The sequence below is a fragment of the Melopsittacus undulatus genome, chromosome 2 (genome assembly GCF_012275295.1).
Source record: "Melopsittacus undulatus isolate bMelUnd1 chromosome 2, bMelUnd1.mat.Z, whole genome shotgun sequence".
Taxonomy (NCBI): Eukaryota; Metazoa; Chordata; class Aves; order Psittaciformes; family Psittaculidae; genus Melopsittacus; species Melopsittacus undulatus.
In genome coordinates this window covers 84947246-84968694 of record NC_047528.1, presented here as the reverse complement: position 1 = coordinate 84968694, position 21449 = coordinate 84947246, and the positions used below count along the sequence as shown (strand labels likewise).

Here is a 21449-nt window from a genome sequence, read left to right as displayed (position 1 = left end):
AGACTGCTTCTTTTTGCCTCCATCCTTTCTCTCCACACAGATGGAAACTCTTGCATTTCTGAAAGCCATCTAAGGATTTTGGAGAGATTTAATTTTCACAAAACACTAGGTTGTTAACATTTTTGGTATCATAAATAGTCATGGTATATTGCCATCTTTTTGTTCACTAATTATGCTTTTCTCTTTTTTGTGCTCTATGTCTTTATGACTGCATACAGGAAGTTCAGTAATCCCCATTTAACCAGAGAGGACAAGATTAGCAGTTACTCTGGCTGTCAGTTAAGAGTTTTTAAGTTTAGGCTGCAAGTCTATTTAAGATATTTCTTTGCAGATAAAATGGATCAGAGGCTGTCTAGAAAAGGAAAACACAGGTCAACATTTGTATGAAAATAACCTGTGAAGAAGAAAAAAATCAAATATGTATTGTGAAATTCCAGAATACTCAACATAAATACAGTGCACTTTAAAGATGATTAATATTTCAAATGACATGCAAAAGGGACAAGTAATGTTATATTGATTTGATTTCCATTTTTGCTGCAATTACTTCAAAGGAAAATTAACATAAAGATGTAATCCTTGTAAATATCATGTTTCTCTGAATGGTTGAAAACAACCGTTTTTACTTCACCTTTAAAAACACCCCAAAAAACCAAGACACAACTACATGTGAAAAACCTTGTCACTGACCTGCTTGGCTTTATATATAGCAACAAACATTGAAAAAGTGCAATAGAAATAAAAACTTGTGGAAATGACAGTCATCCACTGGTGACTTCTGCAGAGTTTATCAGAATAATAGAATCACAGAATCGGCTAGGTTGGAAAAGACCTTTAAGATCATCAAATAACCTTACTTGTAGTATTGGTCACTAAATGAAAAATAGGTTCTTTGTACTTACTAGCTTTCTTAATATTCTGATGGATATGTTTGAGAATTCCAGTGTGGGGGTGGGAGTCGTGTAGTGTTTTATATTAGTTCACAATCTCACAGGTGGGTTTGGAAGTGATAGTAACGTGAATAATAAACTAACACATCTGTAACTGATTATGTGTAGGCTTATTGCTATTAGTGCAAAATGGTAGAGGATTTGTAGGAGAGAATGTTCTGCTTTTTTTGGAAAGAATGCTTTCAGAGAAACTCAGAGATAGCAGGTAGGCTTGTAACAGACTTCTAGGAAAAAAAAATACCTATGGCCTAAATAAAAAGTGAGGGAGATTTTTCCAGTATATTCAGTAAGACATTTGATGTGAGTGTATCAGTGAAGCGTAACAGAGGGTTTTTTTTTGATGGTAATGACTATGATTTCTTTAGGAATAAGAGATAGCTAGAAATAAGCACTTCACATTAAAGTTCTTTGTTCTGCTTTTTGAAGTAAATAATCCATAAATATGGGATTGAAGGCAGATTAATCAATGTGTTGAAAATGACTAAAAATTGGGAAAACCTACTTGCTGTATCAGAGAACAATTCTACATAGAAAACTGAAGGTATATGTTAAAACTTTCTGAGTATCTGTAATGGTTCAGAAAACATAAGGTCAGATAACTACATTCTTATTCCCCTGAATTGAAACTGTTTCTTATGAATTTATGAATATTGTGTTTAAATATGGATATGCCTTCACCACTAGTTTGTCCTTCACTTCAACCTAGCTTGATCCTAACCAGCTTTTTTATCTCTGAAATAACAGATCCTTTAGATAAACTAATAAAGACAAAGCAGTTAAAAATAGCAGCTAATGCCTAGCAAAGACCTGCTGTAGAGCTTCAGTCAATTTGTAAAGCTCGCTTTACCAAAGTGTCAGGGTAGAAGGTCAAGGGAAATATTAGCAGTTCAGATTATATTCACTCATGAGAGTTCGGGCAATTACAGCTGAAAAGAACTATAGTCTTGATAGGGAGGCTAAAGAAACTGAAACTTGTCAGTCTTCTGATTGGAGAGCTGGAAGACTTTTAGAAAGACATGCATAGAGATGTGCCTGTAATTATCTGCCAAATTCCTATATTTAGAAGTAACTATAATTGGATTTGAGATGGCTGTGTGTCATTGTAATCACTAATGAGGAATAAGTCAGACTGACTAATCCTGTTGGACCTGCTGTGTGAGCATGTTTGGCCTGGATGATTCTGTAGATGAAGGCCCATTCTGAAAAAACTGCGTTTACTTTCTAGGAGAGATGAATTGCAGGAAACTGATAAGCTAAACAGGTCAGGGAAAAAAATGAGAAGAAAGGCAAAGGGTAATGAAGGGGGGGTACTTAAATATATTAGGAAACAGTGGTGCAGCATTAATTAGAGATTTTAAAGTAACAGTAATAAAGTGATGGAAATATGTAGTATATTTCTATCTGTATTTTCAAAGAAGCATGACAATGCATTCCATGGTCCACTACTAGCTGGAGAAACTCATAAATGGTTGTGGTGGGTTAAACTTGGCCGCTTACCAGACACTTATCTAGACACTCTCTTACTCCATCTCCTCCACAGAATGGGAGATAAAAAAAATGCTAAAAAGGTTTTTGAGTTGGGAAAGATGGAGACGCTGCTTACCACTGACCATTGCAGGAAAAACAGGCTCGACTTAGGTGAAATGGTTTTAGTTAATTTTAATTAAAATAGACTTTTGTAGTAGGAAACAAAGATAAAAATTAAAACATCACCTCATGTCTTCCCCACCCTTTTCTCCCAAACTGAACTTCACTCCTTCATTCCTGATTCCTCTACCTTCTCTCCCTGCCATCCTGAATGGCACAGGGTATAAGGGTGAGCAAATGGCTTCAGCCACTTTGTAACAGTTCCTCTCTGCTTCTCCTTCTTCCTCATGCTTCTCTCCTACTCTGTGAGTCCTGCCATGGGCAGTAGTCCTTCAGGAAAAAATTTTCTCTAGCATGAGTATCCATGGATCACAGTTACTTCAGGAAATGTTTAACTGCTCTGCCATGGAGCCCTCCATGGATTGCAGCATGGATGTCTGCTCCAGTATAGTCCTCTCAACATGCTACAGGGAATTATTTTCTCTGGCAGCTGGAGTGCTCTCCCTCTACTTTTCTGACCTTGATGTTCCCACTGCTGTTTTTTACTGTTTTTCCTCACTCCTCTGCCCTTCTGATGTTTTTGCTCTTAAATACTCTTTCACAGAGGTGCTACCAGCTTGGCTGATGGGCTCATCTGGGTCCATTATGGTACCAGCCAGAACCATATGTGTCCTGCACAGGGCAGCTCCCCATCTCTTCTCAGAGAGGCTGCCTGTACAGCCCCCTACTAGCAAAACTTTGCCACCTATGCTCCATATCTGTCAAGAATAAATATTTTATATTAATTTGTCAAGGTGAAACTGGCTTTAATCCTAAGCAGCTGAACATCAGGGAAATCTTCCAGAGACTATACAGTCATTCTGCTCTGGCTTTTGGGGCGCATCAGAACATTCTCAGTGTAGCTGAGTGTCATGCCTTCCATATAATGTAATTAATCTTTCATCTGAGATTCCCACTCTGCAGGACACTGCATTGTGACATATCAATTTGCAGTGCACAACAGTAATAGCATAAAGGTGTCTAAGCTGTCTTATGTGTAGACATGCATATAAGTTACTCAGTCTGGGTATCTTAACAAGAGTAGTGAGGAAAATTACTTGATCAGTATTTAAAAGTGCCTTTCTGGGAAAGGGACCTGTTTAACTGCAAACAGTAAAGAGCAAAACTTTTTATAAGAACAACAGCTTGAAGCTGAGTTGTACAAATTCAGCCTGGAAGTAGCAGAAGAGATTTTCTCTTGAGGGGAAAAAATCGCTATCTGAAAGACAAATTCTTTAACTGTTGGGGTTTTGCAAATCACAGGACATTTGAAATAGTGCAAAAAATTACCTCAGAAAGTAATTTAATCCAGCCTTCTGCCTCAGATAATATGGGGTGCTTTCTCAGAAAAATGCTTCTGACAAATACTACCTATCAGAAACAATGGAAGGATGGTTGGGTTGCGGAGTAGACTGCAATGTAGAACTACTTTGGATTGTCTTATCTAGTGATTTCTGTTGGCTTTAAACTGTAAATTTGATCCCTCCTAACACTTTTTCATCTTTTTTTTTTCTATACAACAAATAGAGAGAATTTGGTTGCTTGTTGTTTTGAAAGGTGGCACATGCTGAGCTGATAAAGAAATTAAGAATCTGTGGCACCTACAGTATATCAACTGAAGTGGGTGTGGATGTAGCTAGTTATAATAATACGAGAATGAACAAGATTATAGAAAATTCCATAGGCTGAATTTTCCTCACATTACACTGTCTACAGCACAGATGAATAAATAAAAAAACTAAGCATCTTTGTGTTTTCCCTGATGTTGGCTTTGCCACAGAAGGCAACAGTTGACAATTCAAATCAGATTTCTAGGCTGTTGCATAAGCCAGAGGGCAAAGATCAGGCAGAATGCTCCATACACTCCATTTCCCTGTCATTCTTATTTGTGACAAGAGCAGACTCCTTAAAACTTGATCCTTAAGGTGGTTTTCAAAGTGGATGTCTCAGGCAGTATACTTGTCTGGAAGCCTGCAGTCCCAGGGCACATTTTCCAGGATATTTTGAATGGGAGGGTGACTTAGTAGCCTCAGACTCTGGGGGGTTTAGTAACTCTTCACTGTCAAAAATGATGCCTGAGGGCTCTGCAACAGGAGCATGAATGCTGTAACAACTTTCAGGATTTCATAACTGATTCTCAGAAGTAACATCCTAAGACTTTTGGCCTTAGGAAGAACTTTGTCCAGTATCATACTCCTTTATCCTATGTGTTGAGCCTAGAAATCATACTGGATTAATTCTATTGCCTATAGTCATCCTTTCTGCAGTTGGGTGAGCTTTTTTGAGTTCTGCTATATCCTTTTTGAGGATTTTTTCCCTGATTTTGCCTATGGCAGGGGGTTTGGAACTAGATGATCTTAAGGTCCTTTCCAACCAACTATTCTGTGATTCTATAACAGGATACCTGGCTGTTTAAATTACAAAAAGTAAATCAGTTGTTAACTTAGGGTAATACTATAATGAAAGAGAACTTCCTGTGTTAGTGCATGTGGGAAGAAAAATTAAGCTATATGTTGAGGTTCTAGTAAAAGTTAAAAAAAAAAAGTTAAAGTAAAAAAAAATTAAGCTACATGTTGAGGTTCTAGTAAAAGTTCTTTTACTAGAATGTTTTCAGGTCCTTTTAGGTAGGAGATTGTTTCCAGAAGAAACAAATTACTTAATTTCTAGCTTCTTTCTCTTACAAAGAGTCTAAAATGTGCTTCTGAATTGATATTTCTGAGTAATTTCTGAGTCAAAATGTTTGCCAAACTATTTAAACTATTATTGTTGTCATTATTTCGCTAGGAGACAAGCAGCTATAAATGTGGAGTTCACTAGTCGCTTTCTACACCCTGCTGAAGCAATGTTGCTACTGGTCTCAAAGAATGTGGGTGGAATAGATGGTGCCACACTGACATTCTCTCTGAAATCTGAAGTCAACCATATTGAGCCTGCGGTAAGTTTATGTGTGCATGCTTAACATTGCTGCAAAAATATTGTTCTTCTGTACCTTATATCAAACCAAAGTGAGCTGAGGTGAAACCTATGAATTTTCAGTTTTCCAATATTAGCCCTCGTACATGCAGAGAAAAGCCTAGAGGAATACCTAAGATTCCTAAGGATAGAAATCACACTTAGATCCCGAATAAATTTTAAATTTTTGTTCCAATTGCTCTGAAAATAGAGCTGCAGCCCTTTTGGAGTGTGAAAGCTTGTGGAAATTCCATTGTGAAGGTGGGGATATGCTTCAACCTACTTATGTCAGCTGTCAGATGTAGATGGACAGAAAAATTTTGTTAGATGTTTTCAGGTTTATTTGTGACTAGACATTCTGTAGATTTTAAGTGTATCCCAGAAACAGTAAGAGCAGAGATAGGCGTGTGTTCCAGCATTTGTTATCAAACATTTCTTGAGCAGGTGTGGATAGATCTTCTTCTGAACTTAGATGGTATTTATACAGTTATCTCTTTTTTTTCTTTCTTTTTTTTTTTTTTTCACATGACTTTATCCCATAGCAAAAGACACTGATGTTAGAAAGAAAGATTGGGGCAAGAGAAAAAAACAGAGAGAATGTAATGATAAGAAGGAAAAAAGATGATAGCTCAATTCTTGGCCTTGTACTATCATTTGGAAGAGTATTTAAAATGTGGTGAAGTTTAATGCATGTTTAAGAAGAAATAGGCTTCAACTGTTCTTTGCTGGCAACAAAGCCTAGCACTTAAATTGTGTTAATCTTGTAGTCACCAGTAGTCAAACACACAGTTCTATTCTTTGTAATGTTTTCTTGTTTATGTATTATTCATGAATGTAGGTTTGTAACTTTTTCATGTTGATACAATTTTTGTTCTCTTTAAGGATATATTGAAATGCAAATCCCCATGTTATGAGCTGAAGAAAGTTACCTTAAATGTTACCAACCCCTTCAGTACTGATGGCATATTCAGGTAGATGATGCTGTAAATTCAGATCTTTAATGATCATTCTGTTTTATCAAATCTTTTCCATAATTCTCTTCTTCTCCTTAAAAATGTAAAACCTTAAGGTTAAATTATAGGGATTTATATTACCAAAATTGTTACAAGCACTATGAAGTGGAAGCTATTGTAATGAACAAAAAAGATAAATAAGCCTTAATTGAAATTCATCTCAGGGTAAGCAACAAAGCTAGAGCTTGAATCAAATGGAGTTCATGAACCTTGCTTGTATTTTTGTGTTTGGCTGAGGTCCAGCAGAATTTCAAAGAGAAACAAACCATGTTAATTAATAGTTGGTTATTTTTCCCCAATCTGCTTTATCCTGCTCTTTTAAATTATTAAGCATGCAAAAGAGAAAAAACATGGTTTTGCTTTGGGGTTTGCAGCACTATTAGTTAATCTAATTTTTCATTTATATTCATCATAGATGTAACAACTACAGAGTTATAAATATTGCTTCACTTAATAGAGAGAGCTGTGCCCCTTTAAATCTATATATGTGATCTGACTCCATATTTTGTCTTTAGTCTCTAGAGTTAAGGATTGGTTCATGTAATTAATTTATTTACAAGAGCCATTTCCAATAATATTTTTAGCTTATTTTACTGATCTGATTAATATATGTGTTGCATAAGCTGCAAGTTAAATTTCCTTTGCCCCTATAGAATGGGTTTGATATAGACACCTGTGACAGGATTGTTTTCACTGCTTTACTCATGTGCCCTGACATAAGCCTTGTATGTGGGAATCTTATGAGTTTATTTAGCATCTGTCTTTTTTTTTGAAGTTCTTGAGGTGGACAACGAGGTTGTCTTTAATCGGTTCTATGATATGGATAACTGTCTAAATTGTGCAAAATGTTCTAAGTTATTAAATAAGGAAGAATTAAAACATTAATAAATTATGTTTTTTTAAAAAATCTTTGGAAGTTTTTTTTTTCAGTACTTTAAATGTATCTCCAATTGAAAATAGTAAGCTTACTTACCAAGCCTTCATTTAAAAGAATAAACTTAATTTTGTCTTCATTCTGCAAGTTAAAAAATGTGTACTCACTATACCCCAGGGTCACTTTGCTGGAATCCACAAGTTACTTAATGCAGCCAGAGGAAGTATATCAAGCGAAGCAAGCAAAGCAAGAGCAAACTTTCAGGTAAGCTCTAAATGACAATCGCTAATCATAATATATGAATTATGTAACATTCTAATAACACCTTACAGATAACTGTAGAGAAAAGATAAATATGCTGGCATAGGGGCAACTGTGGTGACTTATGTGACTGAAACTCTGAAAACTAGTTCCAGTTCAGTGAAACAGGATTAGTTCCGATTCTTGGCATGAAGAAGGTAGAGATATTTGAAGGTGCAAGAGTAAGGTTAACTTTTTAATTATAAATATGCAGTGTATAGAATTCTAATTGTGCTGAAGTGTAAGATGTTACAGGTTCAGTAGGCTCCTGGAGATGCAAGAATAGGGTAAGAGGTTATTAGTGCAGGTGTATTGATATGTCAAAATAATTTTATGTCTAGACATCACTACTTAGCTGACTATGGAGACATTTTCTAACATATGAAATCTGGAAGGAGAAGGAGGGTTCAAACTAAGTGTGGTAAAGATAATAAAGTGACAAAGAATGAGAAAGAGAGCAACTGGAATGAGAATCATGGAGGCATATAAAGAAAAATCCGTGGTTAAGACTTGTCTGAAAGAAGGTAGTTCAGTCTTCACTGTCTTCAGTTGTTAGACATTGAGATAAATACCAGTAAGCTTAGATGAAACAAGCAGAAATCTTGGCAGGCTTTGAAGACGTGAGATGTAAATCAGAATTGCTGACAGTCAAATTTAAATGAGAAAAAGAGAATAAAAAAATTTTAAGAAATAAAATTTGTGTCACTCTCTGGAAGCATCCCAGCATAGAGAAAGATCAACTGTAAATATCTAAAACAATGCTTGGAACTTGATGGGTGTTAGGAATTGCACTGTTGTTTTAATAATTGACAGTTCAATAACTGAATTTTTCAGTCATAGACTGAAAGTGTTAATTCTAAGCCTCTTTTTTTTTTTTTTGTGTTTACATGATTGATGTCCTTTGCATACTTTGAACTTAATAATCTCTGCAGGTCCAAGTGGGGTTCTTAGTCCCACAGTTCCTTCTGTGTCCTCCAGATGTGTTAGATGCACTGCTTTAAAAATTGTAACAAGCTTTACCTGGCAGGCTGTCCTTTTACCTACCACCCTTCCCCTCTGACAGTGTCACAAACGCCCAAAATGGTGTCATTCACACCAAAGAGGAGACCAATCGTTCAGTCACTGTGGCATGGGCTGATCCTACTGTGACTGGAAAAGCATACCAATCTGAAGCTAGGGCCCATATTAATTATATCCTTACTGGGACACAGTGCTAAGCCAGAAAATCATTTAACAGTGACCCATGTCTGAGGCAGGGTGTCATTCAGTTGTTGCAGGCAAGACCTTTTTGTCCATGGGGAGCTGAATGATGTTTGGTGAGGATAGTTTCTTTTTTTAAATCCAGCTTAGTTTTTCTTTTAAGTATCCTGTGACAAAAGTGCCTGGATTTTTTCAAGTTAAGAACTTTTCTATGCTTTTCCAAGCCCTTGACACTTCAGTTATTACCCTTGGTCTACATCTGTGTACCAGTATGGTCTGCTCCCTGTGGGAGGAGAACCAGGTGGAGAAGTGCACACCACATGGCCTGGGAATTCTAATGTAAAACTACCTATAAGCAGTTTTCAACCACGTTGGTATTTTGAATTATGTCCATTAAAAAAGTATTGAATGACAGTAAAGTTCAAGGTTACATTTAATAGCTAACTTTCCTTCATAGATTTCTTTCTGCATAACTAGCAAGTGTAAAGGTATGCTAATGATTCTCTAATAATCCTTTTCTAAAACCACAACCAAGCCGTTTAGAGTATGCATTACAGTGTTCATGAGTCATAAGGATGGCTTATGATTGCACAGACTGATTTGCAAAAAAGCTGTGAATGTGGATAAATATTTTTACATCAAGGAAAACTTACTCTATAACAAAAAAAAAAGAAAATTAATAAATTTCAGGACTAGCTTTGCAGAATACTGTATATAGCTTATTTATTTTTTTAAACAGAGATAATACCCTGGCATTCCAAATACTTTTATTTTTTCTGAATATTGTTCTTACACTTTTGTTCTAAGTGGTTTCCTGTGTTAAGGAGAGTTATGTTAAACAGAATATCTGTGTTTATTGACCAGCCTGGCAAGTCCCCTATAAAAGCAGCTCTTCCCCTCAGTCAGACCAGCTTCTCCAGTAGACCTAGCTTCCCAAATCGAGTTCCATGTTCTAAATAACCAAACCCATGACTGTGGCACCACTGTTCTAACCATTTATTAACCTGCCAAATCCACCTGCTGTAGTCTCTGATTTTGCAGTCATGACTTGGCATTCTGATTCAAAGATAAAGCATTAAAAGAGATGACGTTTTATATAAAATTTGTATTTTTATATCTTTATGTGAAATACTCATTTGTAAGTACAGAATACATAATTGTACTTGCATACCTCAGAGATCATTTTCCTTTCTGAAAAATGGCTTTTAAGTATAGGTATTAAAATGAATCTCCCAGGTAACATATTCTGAGAATTTTACAAGTCCATTTATTTAAGTCTGTGATTTTTTTCTTATCCTAGCAAGATTAACTATTTATTTTAAGAGAGACCCAATAACTATCAAATGCTGTTTGTAATAATTGTTTGCTATAAGCTGGTTCATCAAATTTTACTGCTATGGTAGAATGACTTTTATGTGTAGATAAATATTAAACCTGAGTCTAGATCTGAAACTCGCAGTATTTTTTTTTACATACATTACAATATAGTTTTCAGCATATTTGAGCACTGTGCTTGTTGTAAATTAAACAAAACTCTCTTTCCATAAATGTAAGTGCACAGTCTTAACTTTTGTCAAAAATGGTAGGAAATATTTGTGAAGGACAGAAAAAGATATAAAGTTGTGTCAAGAAAATAAGATGGTAAGGAGCATAATTTGCTTTGATTGTATGAAAATAAGCAAATATTCTGTTGTAAATTGTTTTTTGAAGTGTATCTGTTCTTTTCAAATACGCTTGAAAAGCAAATCTGTAATGAACAGAGTTAAGGTGTTTAGGTTAAGATTCATCCCCTTCACTGTTTTCTCAGAAAGATCCTTGATTGCATTAAGTTCATTGAGAATGATTAACTACACTGTTAGTGAACATAGATAATTCCTCTAGTTTTCATGTAAGATAGGCACAGTGGGAGGGGCTTTGTTGTTCCTGGATTTTTCAGTCCTCTCTTTTCAGGGCTATGACCAAAAGAACCTTGTATGTGAATAAAAGTAACTAAGTGAAGAGGAGAATTCAGTAGAAAGTTTTAGAACTTGCTTGAAGAGCTTCTCTTACGAGATTTGATGCTTCCAAGAAAGATCATGAACTACATATTAACATGGGATTTTACATCCCTAATGCCTTATTGTTTGGTATAAATTCCTCAAATACTCTGAGCCAAGAGGAAAATTAGCATTTATACAGAAAATAATGGAAAATTATGTTTATTCTGTGACTAGAAATGTTGTAAAGTATGTGTAAAAAAGTGAGTCTCAACTGTGGGGTTTTTTTTTCTTCCCTCATATAATAATTCTTGAGGAGAAAAAGAAAAAAATTTAGGAATATTTTAGGCAAGGACCTTGTAAGTAATCAATTTCTACTCTAAAGATGCCACATTCAGTCTTTTTGGGTTAGCACTTATAAGTAAGAGAAATTATTTACTCTAGTCAGAGATAGTGGTAACAGCAGCCCTCTATTTTTAGCCATGAAATATTCAAATATTCCACTGTCTTGTGCCTTTTCTTAAATAATTGAGCTCTGTTTCTTCTGAGAAAAAAAAACATGGCTTGAAAAACCTTAAATAATTTTTATACTATTGATTTGTTGTAGTTCATGAATACTTGTTATACAGAACTGTGGGATTCCAGTGGGATGTTTCTGATGGTTTAAATCTGGATCTTGCACATACTGCATTGAGTTGGGTCATTTAACATTTATTACCATTAGTGTAAAATCCATGTTTTACTTAGCTTTACTGATTTAATTTGTTAAAAAACGGCCTGCGTTACCTTAAATAACAAAAGAAGTGTATTTCCTATAAAATTTCTTAAACATATTGCTGTCCTTGGGCTTGGTTAAACTAGATGGTATGGTATAAAGTCACCCCAGTTTTATAGTAAGATATGTTGTGATGTGTTCTTTCAGTATTACAATGTAGCTGTCTAACTTAAAAATAAATCTAAATAAACAACCAAGCAAATAATAAATATGATCTTACATCTTATTTTCAAGATTGAATTTTCAAAATTAGATTTGTAGTTAAAAATCAATAGGGAAAACATGCAGGAAGCTTTGTTATATTTTTACAATAAGTTATAGATTAAAACATTTATTTGTCCCTTGTGAGTTTTAAACACTCATGAATAGGAGGGAGAAGGTTGACAAATCAATACACTGGATTGTCCAGTGTATACTTGTATGTAGTATAGATTTGAAACCCTGCTTCATAGTGAGTTTATTTAAGTACCTTAGAGAATTTATCAATATACATGTGATTTGAAGTGAAATAGTGTGTCTTGAAAAATAATAATTTAATTCAAAAGTTGTATTTAGTGATAAAGTTTTCTAAATTAATTAGGGATTTTTTTACTGTTGATGTATAGTAGTACAAAAATCAAAACATTGTTGTTTTGCATTCCAAATAGAAATTTGGAGACATCTTTCAAAGCTAATGATACATCCTACTATATATATATAAGTTTTTCAAATGTTTGATTTGCAGATTATAAAATTTAATCTGCATAATTATTAATAGTCTATGCAGTACCAGAAGTCTCTGCATTTAATACATATAAATGAAATATTGATAATAAAAATATGTCTTATTAAAGCTCTATTGACTTTACTGTGTAGGAGGGGTTAAATATAGGACTTTATAAAGCAGTGAGCCTCCTGTCCATTTTCAGCCAAGATCCACAGTCTGCATTCTCTTTATTTGTAAGTTGAAAGAGCAATAATTTGCTGCTATCACACTATGTTATATTTAAAAAAATATATCCCCCACAGGTAAAAATTTCAGATTTACATGGTGAAATACTAGTCCCTCTGAGGTCAGAAATCTGCTGCTGCACTGAACAAAAATAAAACCAACAGAATTAAAACCATTAATGTTTTAACTGGAAAAAATGAAATCAGATAACATTTCAATACTTGCTGTATTTCACAAAATTAAAGCAATTAAGGTCTGAACCTTTTATTAGAGTTGGTGATGTTGCCCCCGCAGAAACACAGACTTCTGGTGAAATCAGTGGAGCTCTGCGCAGGAGCTTAGTTTCTCATATTTATCCAGGCCTAAGCAAGGAAACAAAAAAAATTGACATTTTTTTTAACAGATGTTGGGGAATTTTTATTGTACTCCTTGAGTCAAATTGAACACACTGGGCTGCTTAAATATAAAGATTTAATGAACATATGTGTTGTGTAGACATTTATCACCATAAGCGCTTCCGCAGGAACTCTGCAAAGTTGCTGCATGACCCAATTCCTTGTATACACTTGCACCAATGTCGATCCTGTGAGCATCAGCATCAGGTGCCTTAACCAGCTGTTTAGTTCATCCCCCAGCACCACAGCTGTTTGTTTAGCAAAAGTGGCTTCTGATCACTTGCATTCCACAATCCATGATTTTGTAACTGCTGTATCATTTCTTATCTCTTCAGAAGGGAAAATTTCACTCCCTTAGAGCGAATTGTTCTGTCTTTGGCATTCATGCTTACAGCCAGTTGGGCATTCTTGTCCTTCATGCCAGATTGTTCCTTGGTCCTGAATTATCATTGCTGAGTAGTTAAAATTTGAATTTCCCCTTCACTGGACAGGTTTCTTTTCCAGATGGTATTGGAAACAAAGTTTAGATTTAGAGTAGAGCTTAAACCAGACTTTAGAATAATGACTAATGATATATCCAAGGATCCCAGTAAGCCAAAGCCATGGGCTAGATTCTTCATTTACTAGATAGTTCTAATTTTTGCATATGTGACCTGCTGTTATGTTTTCTAATTAATATAGTAAATGTAAAATGTTTCCCTGAATGTGTTTCACACACACACACACACACACACACACACACACACACAAAGAATCTAGTATTCTGTAACATGCAACTATGCAGTCTTGCAGCCTGGAAGTACAATTAATGTTTAAAATATTTCTGACTTTAAATATCTTATTTTTATTTATTTTTTTTTATGTTAACGTTGTGTTAAGGTACTTCAACCCTTAGTTAGGCAGATAGATAGACGTGAAAAGATTCACGTAGCTCTCAGGGTCGTACCTGGATAACGTTATTGAGTTAACGTGAATCAAGCAGAACACTTATCTTTACAAAGTGGAGACTGTCAAGCTAGGAAGAAGGTAGAGAGTGCTACAGAAAAAAATTGGGGCTTAAAAAAAAGTTCAGTTAAGAAGATGTCTAGTCTCTGAAGTATGTTCTGATACTGTTACTTTTGCAAATCAGTTACTGTAAGAAGCTGCAGTCTAAAGACATCTCCAGAGGTCTAAGAACGTAAGTCCTAGTATGAGCACAGTGTATCTGAACTGAATTTGATTTGCAGATATCTAGATATATTTCTATAGAGTAGATTTTTTTTTTTCTTAAACTAGAAAAACTGAATGGAAGACAACCGAGGGCATCAGAAGAATGAAGGGCCTTGCCACTTCATGATGTACTAGGGAACAGTTCTTTCCTATCTTCATAAGATATTGAAATGATAGAAAAGAATCGAAACAGAGGTCTGCAAAGGTGTTATTGAACAGGAGTAATTTTGACTGTCAGAATATAATTGTACTTTAACATGGAATTTTGCTTATATAAATATTGCAGAGGTATTATACTGGTTAAGTGAAGGGAGCATGTTCTGGCTCTGCTGTAAATAAGACTAGTAACTTAAGTGGGAAAGATACTATTCAATATTATTGGTAGGTAGATGGTTCCACAATGTGGATTTTTTTTCTTGGAAATATTTGCTTTTCAAGTACTTATTCATAAAAAGGGGAATAAACCTAGCTATTAATAATAGAAATATCCAGCTTTAGAATATTGCTTTTATTTTTTTTTTCCTTTTAGCTCTAAAAATAAGATATTACATTTTAAAAATGATGTACTGCCTGAAGATCCAAATGAAGAGATCACTTTAAATTTCTGTAAGTACCTGTATACAATACCTCTTTTGTCATTATGGTAGAAATTAGATTGTCTGCCTAAACAAGATTTTGACATATAAAGTATGTTCAGTAATTATTATTTATAGAGAGCTTATATTCTGATGTATTTAATTTAGTTAAAAGATGTCTAAGGTTATTCTAGGGATCAGGCATTTCTTGGCCTTATTTCCTATGAAATATCAGTCCACAGTTCTGTTAAAACATACAAATGTAGAGCTACAGCATTTTCTGAGATTGTTGCAAATTTTTAGGATGGCCTTGTGAAATTAATTTTGTCCCTTTAGAAAATATTGGCTTGAGGTGATATGGAAAGCAGATTTGTAGTCTGAATAATTTAGCCCTTTTAGATATATTGATTAGCTCAAATTGTATTCTGAGATGTGAATTAAAGCCAACTAATATACAGTTCATAAAAATAAAATGTATGTACCCCAAGTAATAAATTGCGGTACAACTATTGTACCAATTTGTGAGTAGATTACAAATGTTTTTGTAGCTTTAATCAGATTGAGACTACAGACATTTTTTATGTCATCTCAGGTCTTTGGAGATGATTCTCCCTTATTTTTTCAATACTATGGCAAACAAGACCTAAATAAGAGTCTTCTTTATGTGTTTTACACCCTGACCTGAGAGAACATGTAATATTTAAACTATAGATTTTTTTTAATTTCTTTTTTTATTTTGGAGTAGCCATAATAAAAAGGAAGAAAACAGAAAAAAAAGACCAAAACCCCACCAAAACCCCAAACCCAACAAAAAAACCAAAAAACCCCAAACCAAACCAGAAAAATCCAAACCCAACCAAACCTCGCCCAAAACCCCCTACTTATTAAATGTTGCTTTTTTGGCAGTTGTTTTAATTTCACAAAATCCAGAAAAAAAGTGAGGAGAGAGGGCTCTCACAAGACTAATTAGGTCTACTCCAGAATTTTACATACTTTGAATGTGAAAACCTTGAACGGAGATGAGTTTGAGACTTAGTGCCTTTGGTAATAAAAAAATAGTTGCTATTAGGTCTGCCTTACCCTATTTGATGGGAAGGTTAAAATGGGACTTCAGCCCTCTTGGTATCTGTGTGTGTGTCATTGTTTATGTGGGCTTTAGAAACATCAAATTAATATAAATTTTAACTGTGGTTAAAGCATGAACATTGGGAAATTTGTATTTTTATTGTTTGGAAAACAATTTGGACTATGCAGAAAAAAAGATGGGTGGTGGCTATGCCTTTCTTCAGCTTGGTTCTTGGTGGTTTTGAAGGGTGAATCGGTTCTATTTAGAGTTTGACGTATGTTTTTTACATAATGTTCACCCATTTCTGTTGCTTTCACTTTTACATCTATTCTAAAGTCTGCAAACCAAGCTTGAATGAATGTCTGGTTCTAAGGTAATCCGTATTATTGAAATATGCTTAGCAGATGAAAAACACATAGTGAAAAAGTAGTCAGACTTTGCCAGATTCAACCCCAAGATTCTTAATATCTATGACGAAAGCACTTTCTCAATTTGTGAAAACAATGCAAAGAAAGCAAGCTTGCCAGTATTTTTATCTATACTAGAGGATTTCAGACTATAACATAACATTGTTACTGCTACTGAGAGCAAAACTCTTTGTTTAAATAGTAGTAAACTGTACTCTTCTTTCTGGCAGTAATCATTTACCATTAGTCATATAGGGTGTAGATCCTCAAAGAGCTTTTGATGGTGATAACAGTTTTCCTAGGTCTTGTTTCAGTGCACAGAATAAGAATATGTGTACTTAGCAAAATTAGGTATTTAAATAATACAGCATGCAATACTGTAATACATCTACACAAGTGTAACTGAAGATACTGATTACCATTTACAAATGTGACTTAGATACTGATTACTATAGGAGGCTGTATACAGTATCCTTATATTTAACCTTAGGCAGCTACATTATTTTACAACCGGTGCTGTTGTATCTAAACAACCATTTAAACTTATTTTAACAGCTGACCAATCCAGCCTTCTCCGTGAGTTCTTCAGTCCAGTGGAAAAACTGTTCTTGGAAGGGGGAAGTTCTGCAGGCTTAGACATTCACTTCCTTCCCTTTAATCTGGAAAAACGTTACTGTAGTGTCATTCTGGCTAATGAACTGGTAAGAACAGAAAGTATGAATAGAAGGTGGTTTTCATGTGATAACCTCATCAGTTAAGAATTGGGCTATGTTTGCCAACTGTGTGTGAATAGGGTAAGCAAATATACAAATTGGCTATGTATATATTTTAAGGAATGCATTTGAATGCATATGCAGTTATAAAGATGTGATCTGTATATGATATTCTTAAAATTCATGGAGGAAAATGTTACTCTAGAAGTTGGTCAGAGATTAACATAAGGTTGGATACTTCAGTTAAGAAATTTAAACCAAAGTTTACTGCCCTTTTCACATAATTAGAATTAAATGAAATTCTGAAAGTTACTTTTCACTGTAAAATTATTACAAATAAAAATAATGCTGCAAAGAATGTTATTTTGGTGGCTTTTCTAGGCAATTTATCTGAAAAATAAATATAGAATTTAAATAATTTGTCTCGATGTTGGAGCAAGAATACTTTAGGATGAGACATCTGCAGGAAGAGGATAAAGTCTTTACTGTACTTCTCTCCATGCTATTCACTCCATCTAGATATGATGTCAAAGTAGAATAGTAATTATTTTCCGTGCTCTGTCTGTTTTTTAATTTGCTTGCCAATCCAGATTCTATGCAGTCCTTGCACTAATGCAGGAAAAATTTCTGAAGAGATTGTACATCGATACTGACTTCATTACCTTTCAGTTTCTCTTGATTCATGTAGCCTGGGTTTTGCCATATGTATTTAATCAAAATTAATTTAATCAAATTACCAAGACCTGGTTTTGACCAACTTTGAGAATTTAAAATTTACACTCCAGCTTCTTTGATGTTCCTGTAATCCTTTATCTCAGTGGTCACAGTCTTACTTATCTGTCTTTATTCCATCTTTTCACAGCCCTTTAAATTCGCTGTAGTGTTTTGTCTTTATCCATCAATGTTTTTCAACACCCTGTGTTTTTCTAATATTCTTTTATGTGTGGTTGACCTCTATGCTTATATTCTGTTTTTTACCTTCATAATACTACCTCTGTGTTTCAGCTTTCATTCTGTGCAGTTATGTGCATCTGCCATTCTCTCTGACATGTTTTCATGATTTGTAACAACACATCCAAAACGAAATGACTTATTCTTTCCCCCCTGCACATTCTCAGCTTCCATATGTTTCATTACTATATAATAGTACAAAAGACTTCTGCTAGTGTTTGGTGTTTGTTTTTATTGTTTAACCAGGGCTTTGGCTATGCCGCTTCACCAGTTTATACTTGTCCTTGCTTTTAAAGGAAAATGACACTAATGAAATAATGCCCAAGCCTGTCTATCTGACCCTGTTCAGTATTTTAAACCACTGGCAGTTTTTGAAGAAAACAAGCCATATGGCTAGAAGTCTAAAGAGTATGCAGTTCACTTAAGTTTCTTTAAAGTTACCAGAGAGAGAGAAGATAGTCTGTCAAAACTGATAGTGAGACAGTGAGCTCATGCCTCATTGTGACCAGGGAATAATCCACAAAAAGGCTGTGTAAATGTCCCCATGTCAGAAGATAGTGATCTTCGTGGATGGTTCAACAAAAAAAGAATCCAGCACTCAGCACCATTCAGAAAGAGAAATTATTAGGAATGTAATACAATAAAATGTGAAATCTCAGTATACCTTTCTGAAGAGCTATGCTGTACAGATCTTGGATATTGTGTGCAGTTCTAGCTCCCCAGGAGATAATACAATAAGGATAGGGGGAAGAGAGAGAGAAACAAGGATAATTAGAAGGATGTAACAGTTTCTTTATAGAGACAATTAAAAAAACCCACCCTATAATTAATAAAAGAGATTGTTAAGGGGCATTCATAGAATCATAGAATAGTTAGGGTTGGAAAGGACCTTAAGATCATCTAGTTCCAACCCCCCTGCCATGGGCAGGGACACCTCACCATGCCCATGCCTGGCCTTAAACACTGCCAGGGACTGAGCATTCACAGCCTCCCTGGGAACCCATTCCGGTGCCTCACCACCCTAACAGGAAAGAATTTCTTCCTTATATCCAATCTAAACCTCTCCTGTTTAAGTTTGAACCCGCATTAGAGGTACATAGCACAGAAGTTTATACACTAGGTAAGAAAAGGCTCATGCTATATTGGGTATTGAGCCAGAAAAATAAATAATTTAATGACTAGAGACATGTTATTAGGAGGAAAGCAAATCTAAGAGATGTGGTCAGAGATATGAGATGGTGATATTTAATGTGGAAAGGAAAAGAACATTTCTGACAGCCCCAGTGTTGCCTCCAGTGGTGTAGAGACATTTAAATTTAGACACCTAACTAGTAATCATAATTTTTAACCAAGAACAAATTCATCTTATCATAGTAGGAAGCATTAATGCCTCAGAGAAGCCACTGTTATGTCTTGTATTGTAACCATTGCTGGAATACTTGGTCTTTCCATCCTAGCAGAGTAAGTAGGATGTATTTAAAGGCTGCTGAAAGTACAAAATTTCCTGTACACTTCAGGTTAGAAAAAGTCCCATACACATAAATGTATCATTTGTAAGAAAATGTGGTAAATCTTTTAGTGAAAAGTGAAACTGCAAGTTAGCTGGTGTGATTTTAGAGCTGTACAGTAATGGCACAGGAAGAAATTGGCTCTTTTAAATATTGAGTATATGGCTGCAATATTTCAATCCTACCACTCTCTAATTGACAAAGAAGTGTAGCTACCATGCTGACTGAAAATCAAATAGCTTCATACAACAATGAGACATATTGTTCAGGTATGGACTTGTGCTGTATATAATCTAAAAAAATAAATAACCAAATTTAGCATTTCTGTAAATTTTTCCTACTTACATTTCCTACCCTTTTGGACAAATGGACCGAAATAGTAATCAAGGACTGTGTCTTCATTACAATCAACCAAGAAGGTACTGAGGTTCAAATCCCCAGTTGGACTAGGAATCCTATCTGTCATTGCATTAACTATGTATCTGTAATAAAAGCAGGAAGATACACTGGTTCAAGTTTGTAGGCCTGCTTAAGTATGATGCTTAAATTCTTTCAAAATAATCTGGGTGTTAACTTTTCTAAGGTTTGAAATGACAGCACAAGTTATTTATAGCATTTTCCAAGGACTTGTTTCAATATTTCTGTTTTTTTAAGAAAAACATTCTTCAAATTTTTAGCATAGGTCTTTTCAGAGGAGATATTATATATTGGTTAACATAATTGGGTTGCTTTTTCCCTAAATCTTTGTTTCTGGGAGCTAATTTAAATGTGAACATCTCAGGATTGCAATGATAATAATTTACTAAATCGTGCTTTGAGAATGTCAGTCCAGACTTTCACAGCTAAATGTCTAATGTAGAATTAAAAGTTTTATTAGGAGAACGGTTTACTATATGTTATTCTTAATTACTGATTTGTGTGGAGAGCTGCAAATTCCTGGTAGCTGTATATTCTCCTGAAATATTGGTTAGGAATGGGATTAGATAAATAGCTAATGGTAGTTCAACAGCTATTTTCTTAACTATTTTTATTATCAGTAAACGCTGCAAGATGTTGATGATATTCCATTTTCAGCTGATAGAAAATGGAAATATAAAGCATTAAAACCATGGGGATACTAGCTAAACTCTCAACATACAGTGAAATACCTGTTCTCTTCCATCAGGAAGCATTAGGAAAAACTCAGCAGAAAATAAATGATTTTCATTCTATGGAGATCAAAAAGCAAGAACTCTTCAAAGCTAAGAGGGAAATGGGGTTTGTTCCTACCCATAAGCATACTGATATCAGCAATGACAAGAAATTGATAGTAAAATGGCATCCTAGCAACCAGAACCTTCATGAAATTACTTGTATATACTGTGAGCTTGTTAGCAGTCCTTATGGAGCCAAACAACTGTGTCAAACAGGAATAATTCCTGTTTAAATTGGTTCCCAGGAGTGGCTATTAGTTTTTGTGTGGGAACTCAGTTTTGCTGTAGGTTTCTTTAATCCTTCCCAAGGAAGAACTGTCTGAACTTCTGAATCAAGGAGGGGGAGAACATGCCATCAAAGTTGAGTAGCTTTTCTTCTGCTGTGTCAGAAACATAACTGCAGTGCTTTCAACCTTAACATAAATGTGTTGAAACTATGAATAAAGTTAAAATAAAAATCAGCCTTATGTTATTGAGCATTATTAAAGGGAAAACATTGCATTGTTTGGAAGATGGACTAAGTTCCATAAATTATTTCCTTCATATCTGGAATAAAAGATAATATATATTATTCTTTATAATAGAATATGCATTTTTAAGGCAGAGTTTTACAGAATGTGGCTTCCAGAAATAAAGACATGACCTTCTGTGCAAATTATATCAGTTGTTATATCAGTTTTGCCTTGCAATCAGTAGAAGGTGATGTCCAAAAAAAGTCTGTGGTAAAGAAAAAAAGTTATCAAAACAAGAGTAATATATCATCAAATCTTCTGCCTAGTTCAGATAGATCTATAGGTACCTAATTTAGGTATCATAGTTTTGGGATGTCCTGATT

The 21449-nt window shown here is 34.7% G+C and overlaps 1 protein-coding gene across 1 annotated transcript in view; it reads left to right on the top strand.

The window, feature by feature from the left end:
• CFAP47 (cilia and flagella associated protein 47) overlaps positions 1–21449 on the top strand; it is a 285559-nt gene that overhangs the window by 104378 nt on the left and 159732 nt on the right. The window contains exons 39-43 of the mRNA XM_034074649.1: positions 5361–5511; positions 6411–6499; positions 7593–7679; positions 14731–14807; positions 16805–16950. Coding sequence (XP_033930540.1) covers positions 5361–5511; positions 6411–6499; positions 7593–7679; positions 14731–14807; positions 16805–16950 — 550 coding nt within the window. The remainder of the gene's footprint in view (positions 1–5360; positions 5512–6410; positions 6500–7592; positions 7680–14730; positions 14808–16804; positions 16951–21449) is intronic.